Raw genomic sequence first — 19,712 nt, forward strand, 5'->3', positions numbered from 1 at the left:
ACAGTGTATACACAATCAGAGTAACTACCGCCCTATTCACACACGCACCATACGACCCGTAAACATGCAGATGTTTCTCCATCACGGCCTTGCAGACTGAGGCTCCTCACGCACTGACACTCATTACGGTGTAGGTATTTGATTAATAGCGCCATGTATCACCAGCATCACCAGCATCACCGGTCAGCTGACGGAGGCTTGTTTTTTGGTGAAATATTTATAAGGTCTTGTCACGACTGAACTTAAAAACGCGGACTGTGGGGTTGCACTGCGCGGCGGCGGTCTCCTATTATACCTCTCCCATCTCTTTTGTGTTTGGGGCTAAAAAAAAGGGGGGAAAAATGGCCTTACATTCACCGTATGGGACTGTGAGGCTTCAAGGTTGAATCATTTGACTTGTGAACACGCAGCGGCTAGCTGTCAACCCAGTATTTCTTAGAAATGTACGCGTAAAAATGCCATCAGGCCCCGCGCGTCTCCTCCGCAATACAGCATCATATTCTCTGCTGCTAATTAGGCAGACAGTGCGTTAGGACTATGACAGCTGGCTATATAGGCTAGATGATGTAAGCAACTGATGCTTAGTGATTCATGGAGCAAAACGATAATATTAACGGTGTGATGCCTACCTTAGGATGTGGGTAGCCTATGGCTGGCGCAGAGGCAGACTATGCCGATATCCAGTTGCCCAGGCTCGTAAAAATCAGACAACAACAACACCACGCCGGTTGTTGATGACACAGCTGTCTTGGTAAGACTGGAGGGGAGGAAAAAAATCCCTTCACAGATGTGTCAATTGACGTGGAAATGAAAAATCAGTTATTCAGATGCATATCACCGAACTGACGCCTTTTCTTGACGTGAAAGGTCTTCCATTTTTATGATAAACAGCGCACTGGAGCCTACTACCGAGGCTCGGTGGAGTCTGGCCGGTGTGAGATCTGACTGAAAACCACGATGCAATTCAATGCGACGTTACAAAAGGCTCCTCCGCGAACACTCAGGTAAAACGCCATCCTGGTGAGCTTCAAAAAAACAAAACAAAAAAGGCTTCTGTGCGACCTCTGCAAAAGAAACACGCTTTCAAGTTGAAGCACGGGCAGAAATAAAAACGTCAAAACAAAAAATGCGCAGATATCAGCGCGCTGTGTTGATTCAAGCGCCGGGCATCCTCACTGTGTATTTGCATCCTTATTAATATTCATACACTACTTCCTGAGAGCACACCAGTGGTTGTTTATAGAAAAAAAAACACATCCGAGGTCTCTGAGTCCAAATGCGACGAGAGGGTGTTATCTGTTGGCGGTTGTCAGTACACCGGAATGAAATCTCCCTTCACGACTCACATTTAGCAGAAGGATTTCAGCAGCATTAAATATCCGCAGGGATTCTTGATAAAGTAGCGGACGATTCTTTCCCCAAACTATAAAAACCCAGACTTTATTATAGGAAAAAACAAAGCAAATCTGTTATATGTGGGAATATTATAGGAGCGTTACCGTGATGTAATAGGAGATAAAATGCTATTAAGTATAAAATAAGCCCGGCATAAACCCATTTAAAGTAGGCTAAGCCGTCATTGGAATATTGGTGTAACATTTGTGTGGACTGTATCTAGACGACCAGTTATTTCAATTAAAGCCAAAGTGGAGAAATAAAATGGGCTTTGACCAACAAAGTGTAGAAGTACAGAGTGTGTATAAAGGGAAATGTTGTCTTAAATGATGTATTTTCTTTTCATTTTTATACAAATTTAATTATAAATATACATAAGCATACATATTTGGTGTTTTGGGTTAATTTGGGGAGGAGGTGTCACATGACCAACTAACCAACACATGGTCTGTGTGGGGCTGACACGCCCCCTAAAGTCTATGGGAGACTATAGGTGAGAGAGTGACACATTGAGTTTAGGAGTAAGAGATTAGGAGTGCTCCATTGTTGTGAAACACTAGTCTCTAATCATGAGGGCTATATCACTAGAATCTTTGGACTGTCACTGCTGTACGGCAATGTACAGGGGTCAAAGTATGTCTGTGAGGGGTCACCTCAACAAGCAGGTAAGACACATCTGATTGACTCAACAAAAAAGTGACTGTCCAGGACTCTTTTATTTTTTATTATAAAGCAAGTTGGGGTGATCTACTGTGTAAATACTGTGAAAGAATCAAAACTATCGATCCCAAGAGAGATGAACACAGAGCTGATTCAAAAACTGTCTTTAAAGACGCCATCATGACAACTATATGGCTGCAATGATGGTGCAGAGTCGCCTAGAGCGTAGATGCAGAAGGCCCGGAAATGCTGACCAATAAGAGCAGACTGGGCTTTTTCAGAAAGGGGGCTTAAAAACACAGCGTTTCAGACAGATGGTGAATACAGGTGTATTCAGGCAGTCTCTTACCTAAAAATAAGTTTATTTTCTGTGCTAGCATACTTTCAGTTTTCTTTGAATGTACTTCAAAGAAATATACTTAACAAAAGTATAAGTATTTTTTCAAAGTTTACTGCTCTTATTATTGAACTAATGAACTAAAATGCCAATGTAATCCCAAGCAGATTTAAAATACTACTGATAACTATACTACTTACTACATAAATAATACATGGGGAAATGTATTTGAACTTTACTTCTAACTTGTAGTATTCTTCTATTTGGTAAGGGGAATGAGAGAAAGAACGTGTTTTTCAATCATTAAAGCATGTGAACATGTTTTAGTGTGAACCTGAAGATAACCTTTAAGGGAAAACATCAATACTGCAATGTAGAAATATTTTGTTATAAGTCAAAGTCCTGCTTTCAAGATTTTACTTGAGTAAAAAGTACAAAAGCACTAGCATCAAAATACACTTAATGCATCAAAAGAATGCAGAATCCACTTTCACAAGAATTAATATTACTGAATTAGGATCATTTCTATTAATATGTACATACAGTCGATAAAGATTGGTCTTATTTTCCATTATGCTAGGAAGCTTGTGAATATGACCAAGGGATATCCATAATAATACGTCAACAAATATACCGTATATATATATATATATATATATATATATATATATATATATATACAGTATGTTGGGTATTTTTCCACCCACGCAGGTGCTTTCATTCTCCTGATAACACCTCTACTAAGGACTGTGTGGGTGTGCACAGAATGCACTTGATTGACATCTTCCTCACCCAGCTGTTCATTTTGTTGCACCTGGTGACATCACATGAATCCCGGCAAAGCTCCACCCCACTTCAACCTGACTGCAGAGCTAATCAGCTGGGGAAATTGAAAACACCTGCGCAGGTGTGAAGGACCTTTAACAATAAGAGTGACCCTTTGCAGGCTCCATTCCATTAGGTGTCCCAGTAAGCCCCGTCAGTGAGCACCAAAACTACCAAAAATACAGCTGTTTCCTCACTCAGTTTTACATTAAAAGCCTTTCATTGGTTCAGGCTGCAGAATCCCTTCACTTGGAGAAAGGCTTTTCTTGTGAAACATTTGCAGGAAATGTTGCATTTCACAACCAGTAGCTTCACATTGAGACGGTATGTAGAAGTACTTCAATTTACGCATATCCTTCAGGAGAGGCTGTGCAGATCAAGTACACAAATATGACTATAAAACTTTGTCATGTTTATCTTTGCTCGTGTGTCAGAGTATAGGGGGAGTGGATGTGTTATCAGCAGCTTTTACATGTTCTGGTCAAAGTGCATCCTGCATGCAATTTGCTTTTCCCCAGCTAGTGAAACACTGCATCCATTCAAATAACGTTGGATTAGACTCATAATAAGGTAACATATTTTGTTTTATGCTTAGCAGTATGATCATAAAAGTTGCCTGCTTGCCTTAAAAACTTTTAGGCAAAGGTGTTTTGAGGTCGTACAAGCCTGGCTGATTAGTTTTATTTGTGAGTAAATTAAAACTGTTCGCCTGTCAGCTTGTTCATAAGTAAGATATTTTTATCAGGCTGCTGACAGCATTTCATTTTAATCCTATGCCTTTGCTAAAGGAAGATCATTACTAATGAAATCTGAACTCTATCTTAAATAATCAAACTATCAGAAATTGCATTATTATCAGACAAAGCAACCTCTGACATTTTGATAGGCATATGATTTGTGTATCCATGACCTTTATTGAATAAAAGCACAATTTAAAATGTTGACCTGTTGTCCTCCAGGCTGCAGGAATGACTAAAGAAAAATCTCAGTGGAAAGAGTTTTTGGAGGCAGTAAGTACTCTGCAATGGGTACTATCCTTTCTCTTCTTAGGTAAGATCCAGCTACATTCATCCTTTTTGAATTTGAAAGCTGAAGTTGGTAGCTTTGTGTGAAAAATACTTTTTTTTTTCCATGTTTGATGACACTGTCACTATATCCTGAAGGCACAATGAGAAACGATCACCTTCCACTACCTGTCTGCTCCTAATGGCATCTGCTAGCTATCACTGCGCCCGACCGACAACCACCTGATCAAACTGTGAAACTATGCAGCGCTGATCAAATATGAATCAATATTCTGTTACGGTATTGCCTATTTCTCACAAAGTGTTTTCAAAAATGTATTTAAGTTACAGTTTACTAGCTGTAAAATGAGAAAGTTTGGGGCGGTGCTTGATTTTGGCTCAACTTGGTGACAAACTTTCTTATTTGACAGCTCAACGGTACACTAAAATATGTTTCTGGCAACACTCTGTGAGAAATATGCAATACAGTAACAGAATATAGATTCAGAGACTGCTCTGCAGTTGTTGTACGTCGGGCACGGTGGAGTCTAGCAGATGCCGTTAGTAGCAGACATGAACAGAAGATGGAGGCAGAGCTACATGACTTTTTTATAGATCGCCTGTCTCATTGTGCTTTCGGGATATAGTGACAGGTTCAGCAAATTATTATACAAAGCCCATTCGGACAGGATTATTTTAATGTGGGGACATGGGGTAAGGATATTTTTTTACCAGAGATTTAAGCCCTGTCCGAATGCGACATGTCAGTAATTATTCCGCAGAATGTAAGTCAAAAATACGGTGGTTTTGACCTCCGTTACATAGGTTCCACATATTTTTGAGCATGGAGGCGCTTGAAGAAGCCCTCTGATCACTTTTTTTAAATCATCATTTCTGTCCTCTAGTTTCATGTGTACTTAATTTTGTGATATCAGGAAGCTACGTAGAACGCCCATGGTGACAGGGAGGTGACGTGATGCGTAAATCAAGCAACCCCTCCCACTCCCGGTAGACTATAGAGATTTCTTGATCCTGTGTGAATCGGCCATTTATATTACAGATGTCCTGAGTGAAGACTATTTTACCCCACGTCCCCACATGAAACTCATCCCCTCTAATAATAAGACACTAGTAAAAATGTCAAATGATAACTTTTTGGTTCTAGTAACATTAGCTCATCTGTCAATTTACAAGCTTGTCACTGCATCTGTAAAACATTGTATTAATTTTTATCTGAGCTAATTTAAGACATCTCTTGCACCTCCAACATATGGACTCTGGTGTTGTCCAACACCGAACAATATAACTTCAGGAGTGTCCTGTACGATCTTGATGGTGTACCTCATGTTTACCTCACTGTGGCCGCTCTCCACTCTGTACTTCATATGGCTGCTGATGGACTGGCAAACCCCTGAAAGAGGTAAAGGAAATCACATAATTCAAGCATCCATGGAAAAGGAAGATTTTAAACATTAGCTGTGTCTCATTTCCATACTACAGTATATACTAATTACAAATACTGTAGGCACTGTAGTAGAGGAGCTACTTAGCTGGAAATCACTGCAATTATTTGTGTAGTATGGAATTGAGTCACAGCTCGTAGAATTTTTTAATACTAAATATAACAGTATACAGTATAAAGTGTATAATATGAAATTGACACACTTTCTAATGTCTCCATCAGGGGGCAGAGGAGCAAGATTTGTGAGGAAGTGGAGGGTATGGGATCACTTCAGAGATTTTTTTCCAATTAAAGTAAGTTTCTGTTTGCATCTTTTTTTAAAGGTTTTTAAATGCAGACAGGAAAGCAGGGTTGAGACTCTGCAAAGGACTCAGACTATTTGCACACTCTAGCAGATGAACTATAGGTCACTCCCACTATTAACACCGCCATCAGACCTGGTGTTCTCATCATTTGATTTGATTAAATTTGGTTGGAACAAATGGATATGAAAGTGATTCGATGAGGCTGGAATGTAGCATAACAATTCTGAAACAAAAGCACTCTTGACTCTTAAATAACTCCTGGTATTATCTGCTGAACTTCACAAGGCATATTTACATACACCGGACAACAAATTATAATAACATGATTTATTCTGAAATATTGTTGTTTTTTATTGTTCAGAATTTGATAGAATATCCACTGTGGCTATTCCACTGCTGTACTAGCATGTTTTTTTTTTTTTAAATAACCAGGGCACTCAACAAAAACCTTCATTTTGGGAAAAATTAACAGGACAAAATTAGAGAACAGTAACCATTGTGTCAGGGGAGAAGATTTAAACAATGATTTCTAAGGGCTATTGATTCAAAAATTATTTGGAAGTGTAGAGGCCCATGCTTTGAATGACTTCAGCACATCTGCCCCACTTCCTCCTCCAAAGTTCTTTAGTCACTTTGGGTTCAGTCTCTTCCCAGTCCAATGCCGTACATAATGTTTCCGATCAGACACAAATAAATGGAACTTTAGTAATGTCACGTCATGGTTTAGGGGATGTTTTCTGCAGCGGGAGTTGGGCCTCTTGTACAGCTACATGGCAGGGTGAATGCAAATGTTTATGTGAACCTCCTTCTGCAACATGCAACACCTTCACTGCATTTGTATCAAAACTGCAAAACAGTGACAGGGGGCATTGTCCTTGAAGTGAAGAATATTGAAACAATGAAATGGCCAGCCCAGAGTACAGATCTAAACCTCATAGAATATCTCTGGAAAATCCTTGGTGACAAAGTAATGTCTAAGAAACCCACTACAGTTACTGAACTGTGGAAGAGACTGAAGAAGAATGGAGCAAGATCAAACCAGAGCAGTGTGAGAAACTAGTGATGTCCTGTGGGCGCAGATGTGCTGAAGTCATTCAAAGCTGTGGCCTCTACACTTAATCGTATAGACCTAAGAAAACATTGTTGAAATCTTCTCTTCTGACACATATTCTATGAAATTCTTAACACTAAAAAACAACAGTATTTCAGAATCAATCAAGAATTTATTTTCATCTCCATTGTATTTTGCGATAACTCTAAAATCTTTGTAATAAAGAGCACACGCTTTTTAAATATCCCCTTCAATGACATAATACACAATAAAAGTGGGTTTGCTTTTAACAGCAGAGATGGACTGTGATCAACTCCGCTAATCCTTCATTTCTTGCACAGTTGGTGAAGACAGCCGCGCTGAATCCAAACAAAAACTACATATTAGGTTGTCATCCACATGGTATCATGAGTGCTGGAGCTTTTTCCTGCTTCAGCACAGAGAGCAGTGGCTTCACGGACTTGTTTCCTGGGATGCGAGCCTCCCTGGTGGTACTGGCAGGACTTTTCAAGCTACCACTCTTAAGGGAGTACTTAATGTTTGCAGGTATTTAGATTAGTATTGACAACCATACTGAGTACTTAAACCTTTTTGAAATACAACTGAAACTGCACATGGAAGGATAACAATATCCTCATGTGATTTTTTCACCATGTCATCTGGTCTCATCAGGTATTTTACCAGTCAGCAAACCAAGCCTTGCCCACCTTCTTTCAAAATGTGGCAAGGGGAATGCAGTGGTGATTGTGATCGGGGGCGCTGCGGAGTCTCTGGCGTCTTCTCCTGGAGTCAACACAGTGGTCATGAGGCAAAGAAAGGGATTTGTCAGGGTGGCCCTTGAGTTCGGGTGAGAGTATTTTGAAAAACCTACAGGAGCTAACAGTTGTCAGTGTAGATCATTATACTCACATGTAGCTAGCACACACTGCAATAACCTCTGATGTACTTCCACAGGGCTGATCTGGTTCCCGTTTACTCATTTGGGGAGAACGAGCTCTTTCAGCAGGTGATTTTCACAGAAGGCAGTCTAGGTCAGAGATTACAGGTCCTATTTAAAAGGATTATGGGTTTTGCCCCGTGTCTGTTTGTTGGTGAGCACATGGCATTCCTGCCCTACAGGACTCCAATCACAACTGTTGGTGAGTGTTTCATTATTCTGCAGGTGAGTTTAACTCCCTGAACCAAGCCTGTTTTACTCTAACACTCTGCTTCTTCCTCCAGCGGGAAGTCCAATCTCAGTGCCACAGCGTGTCACACCTACTGAGGAAGAGGTCGACCACTATCATAAACTTTACATGGACGCCTTATCCGATCTATTCCATGAACACAAGGTCAGCTGCGGACTTTCTGAAAGTCACAAGCTTCAGATCATTTAGACAATCCACGCCCAAATGAACTTTAAACTTCTTTTAAATGGGGCTCACCATAAAGATGAACTTGATCTTAAAACTGTAGGTTTCTTTGTTCATACTGTCAGTTCTAACTATACTAAACATGAATGTGTCTTAAATAATTAAGATGTGAAGCCCATTATGTGGTAATGCGTATTCCCAAAGCAGCGGAAACTATAACAAAGTTTAGTGCATTTCTAATGTGATTACACATTAGCCGAAAATGCATGATAAAAAGACAACATGCGTGAATAATAAATTGTTTGTCAAAACGTGTTTGCAGGCTTTTTAAACCCACAAGTGCATTTTCATGAACTGTAAATGAGATCCCAACAAAAACTAGACTGTGTTGCAGTTTACTATTTCCATTTAGTATGACCAGCACCAACTCAGAATGAGGATTTTCACATTTATATTTGGAGTGTTTGTAGATATTTTTGTGGTCATATACAATATTTATTTTACCACTGCAAGGTTTCTGCAATTTTCTAGTTAGCAGCTGTGTCAAATGAAATGGCCAGTGCGCATGCACACATGTAACTCAATGGTTTCCCCAGTAGAGGGAAACCACTCTTCACATCTGCTTCACTTTCTTCACCAGAAAGGTTGGGGGTCTCCAGACATATGCAACAGAGCAAATAATGAGCACAACACACATTGTGCCAAACCAAAAAGAATGGGTTGTCTGTCAATGTACAAAAGGAAATGTAATACAAACATGTTCTTCAGTATCATTAAAAAATCAACTGGTTGCTTTTTTAGCATTTGTTTGCTCTGATCTGCCACACATTTGTTTTATTTGATAAATGCATATTAATGTACTTTGATCACAACTTTATTGAGGAACCAGTTTACAGTCGAGGTTTTGTTTCTTGTCGCACAATAATTACAAAATCATTTATTTTAGGAGGAGAAATAATGTAATCACTAAAAAAAAGCAACAAGAACACAACACTGGAAAGGAGTGAAGACCCAAAGGACCGCGCGAACCTTCTAAAAGAAGTCCATATCATCCGGTGCATCCAGGTCACGGTATTCAATGATGTTGCGTGGATCACCGCGTGACATTCTGAGATGGTTGAGAATGCGAGGGGAGAAATAAACAAAACAAAGATCCAGGAAAGAAGAATAGAAATAATCATAAAAAGAGGTTCAAAAATCTCCAATAGCAGAAAATAGAGACTGCTCATAGCAAAATAAAGATCGGACGTACAGTGGTCTCACCTGAGGTTGCGTGGCTTCCCCAGGTAGCCACCTTGTCCACGGAAGTTGTCATAGTTGCCTCTGCCTCCTCCGTATTGGTTGGGGGGGTAAGGAGGTCCACCTATTGAAAAGAAGGACTCAAAATCAATTTAGAAGTTGTGAAAAACACATTTCCACTATACTAAAAAAAGTACAGTCACATACCACCATAGCCCATCAGTGGTGGACGAGGCTGTCCAAAGCCCATTGGACCCTGAGGACCTTGAGGAGGAAATGGCATGCTGGGAGAAAGCAAACCTGCTGGACAAAACCAATGAGAGAAAGAGAGTTCATATTGTTATTCTAGCCCTGGTGCACCACAGTGCGCTGATTAATCTACTCGGTCAGTCTTTGCTGGAGTACTAAAACCCTTTATCATAAGTATTTCAGTAGATGTTGTGTTGACCTGGGCCTGGAAGAGGAGGAAGTTTCAGCTCTGGCAGCGACGGCCTTTTGGCATCCATCAGGAAATTGTTAAAGAACACCACTTCCTTTTTTACTTCTTCAATTTTGTCCCCGTGTTTGTTCAGGATGTGCTTCCGTACAAACTCAGGCCCCTTTAAATTAATTTTGAAAAACAAAACGTCTTAGCATTTCAGCGAGAATGAAGCAACAAAACAATGAATAAACATGCAGTTATACAAGTAATGTACGTGTCCTCTAATTGTTTTGCAGCACAAGAAAGAAATCATAAAAACATGTCAAAGAGCGAGATTTAGTCAAAACTTGATCATAACACTTCAGCGTGTTGTGATATCCTGAATACTTTGTTTTACGAACGCTCACCTTAAATTTCTTGCCGCTTAGTGGGCAGAGCCACTTGTCCTTCCCCAGCTCTTGAGTGTTGGCATTCACAAATTTTTCCACCTCATCCTCAGGATCCTTGCGGCCCATCTTCCCTGCCTCGTCCTCAGACAGGACTTCTTTTAAACTAAAGAAAGGACTCATCTTTTCCTCAATCATCTTTTGCCATTGTTGCACTGTGGCAGAAAAATGAGACATGTGTGACGAAAGGTCATAAAAATGATTTAAAAGACAGTTTTTCCAGTTTTAGGACACACAATATGGTCCTAAACTCATCAGGCCACCGGTGTGTCATTATAAATAATGTACATGTATGTTTTTGTTTACATAAATATCTAAAGACAACTTTGAAAACTACATTCAAAAATAATATTGTGCATTGTAAAGTGTAGCGTACGAGACAAACATCTGAGTGTTGATGTTAAGGTTGCGGTGATAAACTGCAGTAATAAGAGGTAAAAAAAATAAATAGTTTGACAGAAATATAGTCCAAATACAACTACAGTTTAACTAGCAAAGAGGTACAATCATGAAAAGATCCAGCCCACATAGAACACACATTACTGCATATGATAATTACTTTCTCTCTTCCCGTTCATCCATGTTGCATTAGACAAACAAGCACTGACCTTCTCCATGTGTGATGCGGTTAGGAGGGATGGGTCCACGTACATGGATCATGCCACAGCGATTGGGCATTTCATCCTCACTGGGGTATTCACAGGTGTTGTAGTAGTCAACTGAATGCACAATACGCAGATACAAGACCAGACGATCCAAAACCTGGAAGGAGGAAGATGGCAAAGAAGATAAAACATAACGCATTGTTTTGATAGGATTGTGCTGCATGTAAATTCATAATTGTACTCATAACTGCGAGAGTCAAACCTTCGCTAGTTTGTCATCCCTCTCCACAGTCGTCTCTGCGGGGTTTCCTTCCTTGGTGCTCTCCTCAGAATCCATCCCGCTCCCGGAGCCCAGGAGCTCCTCCTCCTCGGCACTTACCTCCTCTATCAGGTAATCTGTGATGTTCTTCAAGATGGGGTTCTGATTCGGCAACTTTGAGAAAAAACAAAAATTGCACACCCCACATAGATGAATAATTAAAGAGAGATTTGAGGAGAACCTGTTTTAAATTGTAATTGACAATCAGGCTGTACCTCTGCGCTCTCTCTGTGCCTCTCTTCCTGGGACTTGATGCTCCATAGGTCTCCTTTCTCATCCAAGGCGTGGATGAGCTTGGCGGCAAGCTTGATGTCGTTACGGAGCACCTGCTTGTGCTGAGTGATGCCGTTAATATTACGCACCCTCCGGGCCAGATCCCTGTTCACCCCTGGTGCAAGTTCGCAGTCTCGCAGCTGTGAAAGTTAAGAGAGTAAAACAGATAACCCAAGGCTCGCTTCACTCCAACATGTTGAGATTTCTTTAGATGTGTTATCTGCATATTAAAGTCCCTTGAAACCAGTAGTGTCAATAGTTGAGACGGGCACACTTACTCGGATATTCTGAAGGTTCCAGCAAACCTCTTTGATGTTGACGCTGCGGTCAAACGTCACCCAGCAACGTCTGAAAAACCTGCGACAGCACAGGGTTCATTTAACCATTATTGTGTAGTCCAATGTAACGATTTTATTGACTAATCAGCCAGTTTCACCCAGTCATCTGAATTAAATAAGCAGTGCATCAATGATACAAGTGTGTGATCGCTCGCTTCACAAAATGTGTGACTAAAACTTAACCAACCTGCGCTCTGGATGGGGGTCAGATAAGCAAACACGCAGAAAGCCTGGGTATCTCCGGCACAGCTGAGAGAAAGACACAAAAGGATATTGAGGTTAAACAAAAGATACAAATTAACTCAGTGGCTTACATCTATTCTACATCTCCCAGGTCATTAAAGTGAAACTCTGGCAAAATCATCAAATAAACCATCGAGAACATTTTTTCGAGTAACAACTATTAACGGAGAAATCCCGAACAGTCGCTTATAGCCGGCCGTGGCCAACACTGATTAGCTCGGGGGAGTACAGTAAAGGCATTAAAACGGCTTTTTAACCACTAACACTGCTCGAAATAACACCAAACCTCTGCGGAACCCAGAGTTTATTAAAAGAGTGTTTTGAAAGACTTAGCATCTGGCCCCCGGTACCAGTAGAACCTACCGAGTAGTACCTCTCGTAGAAAAGTCCATTCAAGTTGATTACCAAATGCAATCCAAAAGGAAGGAGCCCATTGGTGCTTCGTTTTATGTGTATGGACTCTTTTCATGCTGCTGCAGAGGTTTGGTGTTATTTTGAGCAGTATTAGTGGTTAAAAAGCCGTTATAATGTCTTCACCATACTGCCCCAAGCTAATCAGTGTTAGCCACGTCCGGCTGTTAGCGACTCTACCGGATTTCTCCGTTAATAGTTGCTACACGAAAAAACTGTCTTGATGGCTTATTTGATGTATTTAGGTGGCGAAAAAGACCATGGGATGATTTTACGCCAGAATTACACTTAAACACTGCTACCTATGTTGAAACTCACAGCCATAATCTCAGCCTTGGAAATGGTGGGAGCGATGCTCCTCATGAACAGAGAGCAGGTCCTGTGGAGAGGGCGCGGCCTGGGAGAGTCATCTTTGGGTTTCTTTTCTTCCTTGTTGTCCTCTTCAGCATTCTCTTTTGGTTTCTCCTCTTCATCATTAGATAGGGGAGATCAAATTGGTGGGAACAAATATGAGCTACACATACTGGGAACATACTGTAGACCATGTAGATAAGATAGATAAGATAAAAAGATAAAAATCATGCTCACCTTCCCCCTCCTCTTCCTCATCCTTGTCTCCAACCACTTCCTTCTTCACAGGTTTATCAGAGCAGTTGGAATTTGAGTCTGAATCCGAGTCAGAGTCACTCTCTGAGGCACTGGCTTCATCGTCGCTGTCTCCACTGCGCTTCCTCTTTCTTCTTGGCTGATAAAATAAAAATGAGAACAATTTGGGTTATTTGGTTCGTTTCTGTCTCTTGTTTGTAAATCACTTCAATAATGGAAGCCACACTTACTTTCTTGGGTTCAGGCATTTCTTCCTTGGCAGCGTCTTTCTCCGCCCCCTCTTTCACGCCGTCCCCTTCGCTCACAGCAGCTCTTTCTGTGCTGGCAGCGTCGCTCTCCTCCTGTGGCACAGCTTACAGTCATCAACACGCCACTGTGAAATCTCTACTGCCTGGCACAGACTGACGGAGAACAACACATACCTTGTCGTTATTGTCTTTGTCTACTGGCGGTTTGCAGTCAACGTCCAAGGTTTTGTGGTCTTCTCTCTTGGGAGGTTCTGTGCCCCCTAAAGCCGATGCCAACTTGTCCCTTTCTTCCTCCTCTTCAGATGGCATGTCCAAGATGCGAAGATCATGATCGGTCCCTCCCTCCATCTTTATCACAGCTGAAAGCAAGCAAGAGGGCAAATGGTTCAGGTTACAACCGCTGACGGTGGCTTATCTTTAGGTACTATCCAGTGATTGTAGTCTCACCTGCATCAAGAACCTTGATGATGGCCGGGGTGTGTTCAATGTCCAGGGAGACATTATCAAACCAGCTGTTCTCCATCAGGAACAGGAAGACATTGAGACGGTTCTGCAGGGCACTCTGGGCCTCTGCCTTGAGTTGGCTGGCCTCGTCTGGGTGATACTTGGACCTGAACCTGTGTCCAGAGTCAGGGTCCACAAAAAATGGGGAGGGAATGATGGGGGTTGGGATGAACGGGGTGTAAAAGTTAGAGAACAAATACATATAATATATCTATATAGTATCTGTGGTGGAATACAATTATACTGAGAAATAGGATTTATTAGCTTAATACAACCATTGACGATTTTTTAAATAAGATATTTTCAAAACCCAGATGGTTCTTTGTTGATAATGTAAATATCCAAAAAGACTATCATAATTAAGATTGTGATTTCTGTATTTTGCATAGTCCTCGTGTTGGGTCATTCAGTGTATGCATGTTCTGACTTTGTGATTATTAAAGCTAATTAATGCACATTGTTTGAAAGTTTGAGATTAACGCACCAAAAAAATAAGGAAAAAACACAACAGAGATTATGAAATTAAGCATTCACATTCAGAATTTCACATTAAAAATATTGATCAGTGAGTGGACTACAGTTACCTTTTGTTCTGCCAGTTTATTAACAAATAAATACAGAGAGGTGGTCTCTTCTGTGAAAATGTGCTCCACTTCACCCCAATCGTGTGTCTGTATACACACAAATTCGGTTTTGGGATTCGCTTTGAGTAACGTTGAAAAAGCATAAAAGAAAAAAAAAAAACTTTATGCGCGAAAGGGTACTTGACTGTCTATCTAAAATCCCTGATACTGTGTGTCTAAGAGCAACTGCATTGTGCGCAGTGCATGCCCTTGCTGTCTAAGACCGATTCTTGTCGATGAGTTCCACTTTTTTTATCTTCAAAAAACGTCGTCAACGTAGTAGTGGGAAGGGAAGAAAAATGGGTTATGGCAAAACAGAACAATTTTGCATGATACCTGTGGAATAAGTGTAATAAGAGTTAAAAGGCATTATACAACTATGAATCTTGGTTAAAACGCTAAATGAGAAAAAGAAAATCAACCCAAATCAAACTGAGGATGACTGAGGTCAAAGCTATATGTAATAGAACAAAAAAATGTATTTAAATCTTTCAGACCGAAAACTGAATTTAGAGACAAGTTCTTTTATAGATTTGCTGTGCAACATAATGGAGAAGACCGATTACACTGCTAAATGTATACTTTATGTCTGACATAATTTCATTAAAAATGGGTTTTATCAACACCTGTGGAACCCGCTGTTCGAACTCTTATAAAACATTTATACAAACAAAACAATATTATGTGCACTAAGGTTGCATTTGGGTTGATTTTCTTCTTTTATAAACTACAAGTTCCACAAAAGCCATAAGGAACAAACTGTTGCGAACCTGGTCCGACTACATGGGTATAACTGCTCTTGGGTTCTTTGGCAAGCACATGGAATGTGTCAAAAAGGCTTAAAGCAATTCTTACCTTTTAGGCATGTTTACACTTTTCTTTTGTAATCTTAAAATGATCCTAATAAGCATATGGCACACTAAAATGTAAAATTAATCCACCAGGTGTTAAAACTATCAATATTCAATTCTCATATATTTCTGAAAAATGTCTGACCAATAATTTTATTAGGTCAGAATAAAATTATTTGCCGAGCTTCCCGCCTGTCATCCATGCCGTCGTTTCACTTGCGCTGCTCATGCTGCATTCAAGTGCCATGGAAAGTCTAAAGTTTCTGACCTCCAACTATTCAAAGTACACTGTAATGCCTGTGAAAGTGGAACCTCCAACTAGCGAATTCGAGGTAGGTTGTTCTCCCCCGAATTCACTAGTATTCACTCGAATGCACTTTGACAGGCATTATAGTGAACCTCGCCTACTTGGAGGTCCGAAACTTCGGACTTGCCATGACACTTCTGCACTTCATGCAGCATTTCTATCTCAACGCACGTGTCGGGGAGGAGGAAGCTTCAGAGGTCAGGGAGGGGGAAGACAGTGGGACTTTCAAGGGAAGCACTGAGTGCTTTAACTGTCTCATGCAAGAAAGGTAAGAATTGCTTTAAGTAAAGGTATAATATTCTCATGACAGTGCTGTTACCAAAAAAAAGAGTAATTAGTCATCAAATAAATATGACTACTTTCATTTCCCGTATTACACCCACAATAGGAGGACCAGGCCCAACCCATTAGATTGTTATTAAAAAAGCAATTATGCCTAAAATAATCAAGGAATAAAAGACAAAGGAGATGAACTGTAAAACTTTGGTGATAACTACATACAACGTTTCAATGAAAAGACTAATACATGACAACCTAATAACATTCATTTTTAGTAAAGGCAACTGATTCCGTACCACTCTTCATCTTTATGAGCCAAAAAGAAGTCCTGCATCTGCTGCCGGCGGAAGTCGATCTTGTACTCATTGTAGCGTTTGACTGCCTCAGTCTCATCCACAGAATCGTCCAAAGACACCAGGAACTCCTTAAAGCTCTTCATTATGGGAGGGGGTGGACCCAGATCCATGTCATGGATGTTTCCGAGCCTAATGTAAGAGAGACAAGTGGGATGGAGTTTTGGATGGGCCAACCGAACTTCTTATTTATACATATATATATGCATTAGTTGGTGGTGAGAAAACAAATAACATACTGTGATTGTAGTGCACGTATGTTCTCTCTGCTGTCTTTTTTTTCAGTCGTTGTGTTTTGGTCAAACAAAATTACAATAAAGACATCTAGTAGTTGCAGGAATTACTAGAAAGGTAATATTGAACATATAACTATAAAACTCACTCAACCCTGATTCCCCAACTCACCTTGCCTGAATGGGGATGCCATGATGAGGTTGCATGAGGTGCAAGTCAGGATGACCCCAATGCTGTGGTGGCCCATAGCTGGGGCCTCCTCCACCACCATAACCCAAGTCGTACCCCCCGCGGTATGGATCTCCCCCATGGTCATCCCTGCCAGGGACAGATAAAAGATCATAAGCAAACGCATGATGCAAGTTGAAAAGATTGTGGATTTGTGCTGCAGCTAATCTCACCAGTCTCTTCTCATGCGTTTTTGCTGGGGGCTCATGTCGTGTCTCGGCGGGGTGAACCTCTCCCTACGGCCTCTGTCATAATCCCGGTACTCTCCACGGCTACGTCGTTCCCTGCCCCTGTCCCACTCTCTGAAAAATTTATTTCACAAAAAATGAAATATGAGAGAAACATTCAAATCAAAAAAATATTACCTCCAATGTGTGAATCACCATTTAGATGCATTTTGTTGGAGATTTTGTGGGCTTTAGGTATTTGTGACTGATAGTGGCTTTCCCACATCTTTCTTACCGGTCGTTCCAGTCATCTCTGCGTCTGTCTTCTCTCTCCCTTGAACGGTCATAGTCACTTCTTTCACGTCTGAATTTGTCCCTTCTCCTGCGATCGTACTCATCATCACTATCTCCCATCGCTACGAAAAGAAGAAAAAACAAAACAAATGTAGAAATTTAGACAGTGTAACCTTTGGGGCATTATTGGTTATTACACAGAGTCTGCTTGTAGCCAAGTAAACATGCTATTTATAATAATAATAATAATAATAAATTACTTGGCAAGTGATTAGTTAAGAAAACTCAAATACTCAACTGTTATTCCAATTATTTGTGCTTGCTTTAATGTGATACGGTACACGATATTGGGTTCACGATATTGGGTTCACGAGATTTGAACACTATTTTTAACTTTCAGTATTTTCTTGCTGTAGGTGCCTTTGCATAGACACAAACGATTTCTCTGTGCTTATGTCCTGAAATCACGAGACAACTTTTCCCTTTCACGAGAAATAGCGACACGTTTTTTCTAATATCGCGAGATCTTGTTCACCTCTAATAGCTAACGTTAGGTCTTTGTCTTGCAGACCTGTTACTGAGCGTGGATCTACAAATGACCATGGATGTTGGGATTTAAAAACAAATGCTGTAACAAATGTGGACATAAATGTGTGGCTTCTCCAGTCGAAACTAATGGGAACGTTATATTTTTGTCTAGTTTTTCTAGTATCACCAGTCGGACGCCGTTCGCTGGTATTATCCCTATCCGGACGGATCTGGTCTGCCGCAGTTTCCGGTCTTTTGGTGGTGCTATGACTGGGTGATCACCTCCGAAGTGCAAGTAGAATTAATTAACACACTTGTAAAAATCTACAAGTGAAGTTTCATATTTGTAATGAATTTGCATTTACGTGTCAAATTCGTAAAGGAAAGTGACTTTGATAGGAGAAAGCAGGAAGAACGTTTGGGCGACGCTCAGCCTGAGCGCCTCAGGTGGTGGTTTACATGTGAAAATAAAATGAAGAAGACTTAAAGGTATATTTTGGAGCTGTTGAAACATGTCATTTTAATTTGAAGGACACACGAGGTCCCGGGTGTTTTGACAACATTGGTAGTGTGGGCTGATTCAGCGGTGTTAGCGTGCGACTCTTGTAAACACTAAGATAAATTAGGCCTTTAAGACGATACATGGTTCCAAATAGAAGTTAGACTTTACTTTGATATCATTAAATTAAATAAAAAATTACACTATAATTTATATTCGTAGGTTAAACAGAAAGTTTGAAGGGATGTAGACAAAATCTGTCCGACTGGTGACACAGTTCCGCTACTAGCTAACGGCTAAAACACTAGCGTTATAACGTGGTGTCAGTCCGTTTCATCCGAAACAACGTCCGTTTATTCGTTTTCTGAATCACAGAAGCGCCGCTCTCCTGTTGGTTTAACAGCCAACGATACTATATAATATAGACGAGGATAGTGATACCTTGATGATGAAGTGAAGCTAGCGTTATTAGCTCGGATGATGTTCGTGTTATATCTTTTCCACTCCTTCACCACTTCCGCTTCATTGTCTTCTTTATGATGATTATGGCGGTAGGCAAACAACAAAATGACCCATTACCGCCCCTAGCTGGTGTACGTGTGGTACTGCACCCTGTCTCTGCAATTATCGTGTTTTTTACAGTCTCATTGGTTCTCAAACTGTGCTACTCAAGCTCTCTGGTGGTGCTTGAAGGAATCTCCAAAATAAAAATAAAAAGGAGACATTAATTACTAAATTATTATTACACTTAAACTTTTAAGATATGTGAAATGTAATGTAAAGTTTAGCATTACCTGTCATGTGTTTGTTTCAATCTCAGCCTGCGAGGTAGTCACAGTCATGAGTTAGGAGCTAGACTGTGATGGAAGATAGTCAGCAGAGGTAAAATGATTGGTTTGAAAACACCGACACGTTAGTTCTGATGCTACGGCTTCATACAGCGTGACAGTCAACAATAAATAATATTCTGATTAGGAATAAACACCTCCACCTCCACCACATAAAAACAAATCACACTTCCATTGTTAATTGTGTTGCAGTAGAGACCGATTGCAATCACTAAACATATATGTTATATGTTCGATATTGAGATAAAGATAATGTATGTTAATGGTTAAGAAGCAAAATTTTATTTCACACTTTATTTTAAAGCCACAAATATGTCCCGGGTCAATTTGACCCGAAGGATAAGGAGGGTCACAAAAGTGAAGACCATACAAGGGTTAATGTGTCGGCACTAAGTGGAAATTCTAAACCCCGAAAAAGCTTTTTATGGATGCAGCATTTCATCAAGTGGAAATACTG

General features: G+C 40.4%; 2 protein-coding genes across 6 annotated transcripts; one reads left to right on the forward strand and one right to left on the reverse strand.

The window, feature by feature from the left end:
* Positions 1–4,185: 4,185 nt before the first annotated feature.
* On the forward strand, positions 4,186–8,415 carry mogat3b (monoacylglycerol O-acyltransferase 3b; the record flags this gene model as incomplete). The annotated part of the gene is made up of 7 exons (XM_083926608.1): positions 4,186–4,267; positions 5,534–5,641; positions 5,906–5,976; positions 7,381–7,585; positions 7,712–7,886; positions 7,994–8,178; positions 8,261–8,415. 7 exons carry the CDS (start codon positions 4,186–4,188, stop codon positions 8,413–8,415), a joined length of 981 nt encoding a protein of 326 aa, XP_083782734.1.
* A 188-nt stretch (positions 8,416–8,603) lies between these two features.
* Positions 8,604–18,932, reverse strand: srrt (serrate RNA effector molecule homolog (Arabidopsis)). 5 transcript variants are annotated; one of them, XM_083926323.1, is made up of 20 exons: positions 18,849–18,932; positions 17,382–17,502; positions 17,093–17,221; positions 16,863–17,009; positions 16,401–16,589; positions 13,988–14,157; positions 13,715–13,899; positions 13,523–13,633; positions 13,275–13,431; positions 13,005–13,153; positions 12,220–12,281; positions 11,973–12,051; positions 11,637–11,834; positions 11,365–11,535; positions 11,106–11,259; positions 10,459–10,652; positions 10,079–10,229; positions 9,838–9,933; positions 9,644–9,754; positions 8,604–9,499 (listed from the first exon to the last, which is right to left on the reverse strand). In XM_083926323.1, the coding sequence occupies exons 2-19, from the start codon at positions 17,498–17,500 to the stop codon at positions 9,651–9,653; spliced, it is 2,565 nt and encodes an 854-aa protein (XP_083782449.1). In that variant the 5' UTR covers positions 17,501–17,502; positions 18,849–18,932; the 3' UTR covers positions 8,604–9,499; positions 9,644–9,650. The 5 variants fall into 5 exon arrangements, with proteins under 5 accessions (XP_083782449.1, XP_083782451.1, XP_083782447.1 ...); XM_083926321.1 differs by having other exon boundaries at positions 8,605–9,499; positions 9,655–9,754; XM_083926324.1 differs by having other exon boundaries at positions 8,606–9,499; positions 9,838–9,930.
* Between the last annotated feature and the right edge of the window lie 780 nt (positions 18,933–19,712).

This window comes from Echiichthys vipera (genome assembly GCF_963691815.1).
Source record: "Echiichthys vipera genome assembly, chromosome: 14".
Classification (NCBI taxonomy): domain Eukaryota; kingdom Metazoa; phylum Chordata; class Actinopteri; order Perciformes; family Trachinidae; genus Echiichthys; species Echiichthys vipera.

Bases quoted from the DNA above. Each gene is read 5' to 3' on its own strand.
- srrt (XM_083926321.1), bottom strand. From the start codon at position 17,500: ATGGGAGATAGTGATGATGAGTACGATCGCAGGAGAAGGGACAAATTC. The intron at 12,282-13,004 runs GTGAGTTTCAAC...TCTTTCTCTCAG, and splicing joins CCAAGGCTGAGATTATGGCT to CTGTGCCGGAGATACCCAGG. The intron at 12,052-12,219 runs GTTGGTTAAGTT...GTGCTGTCGCAG, and splicing joins GACCCCCATCCAGAGCGCAG to GTTTTTCAGACGTTGCTGGG.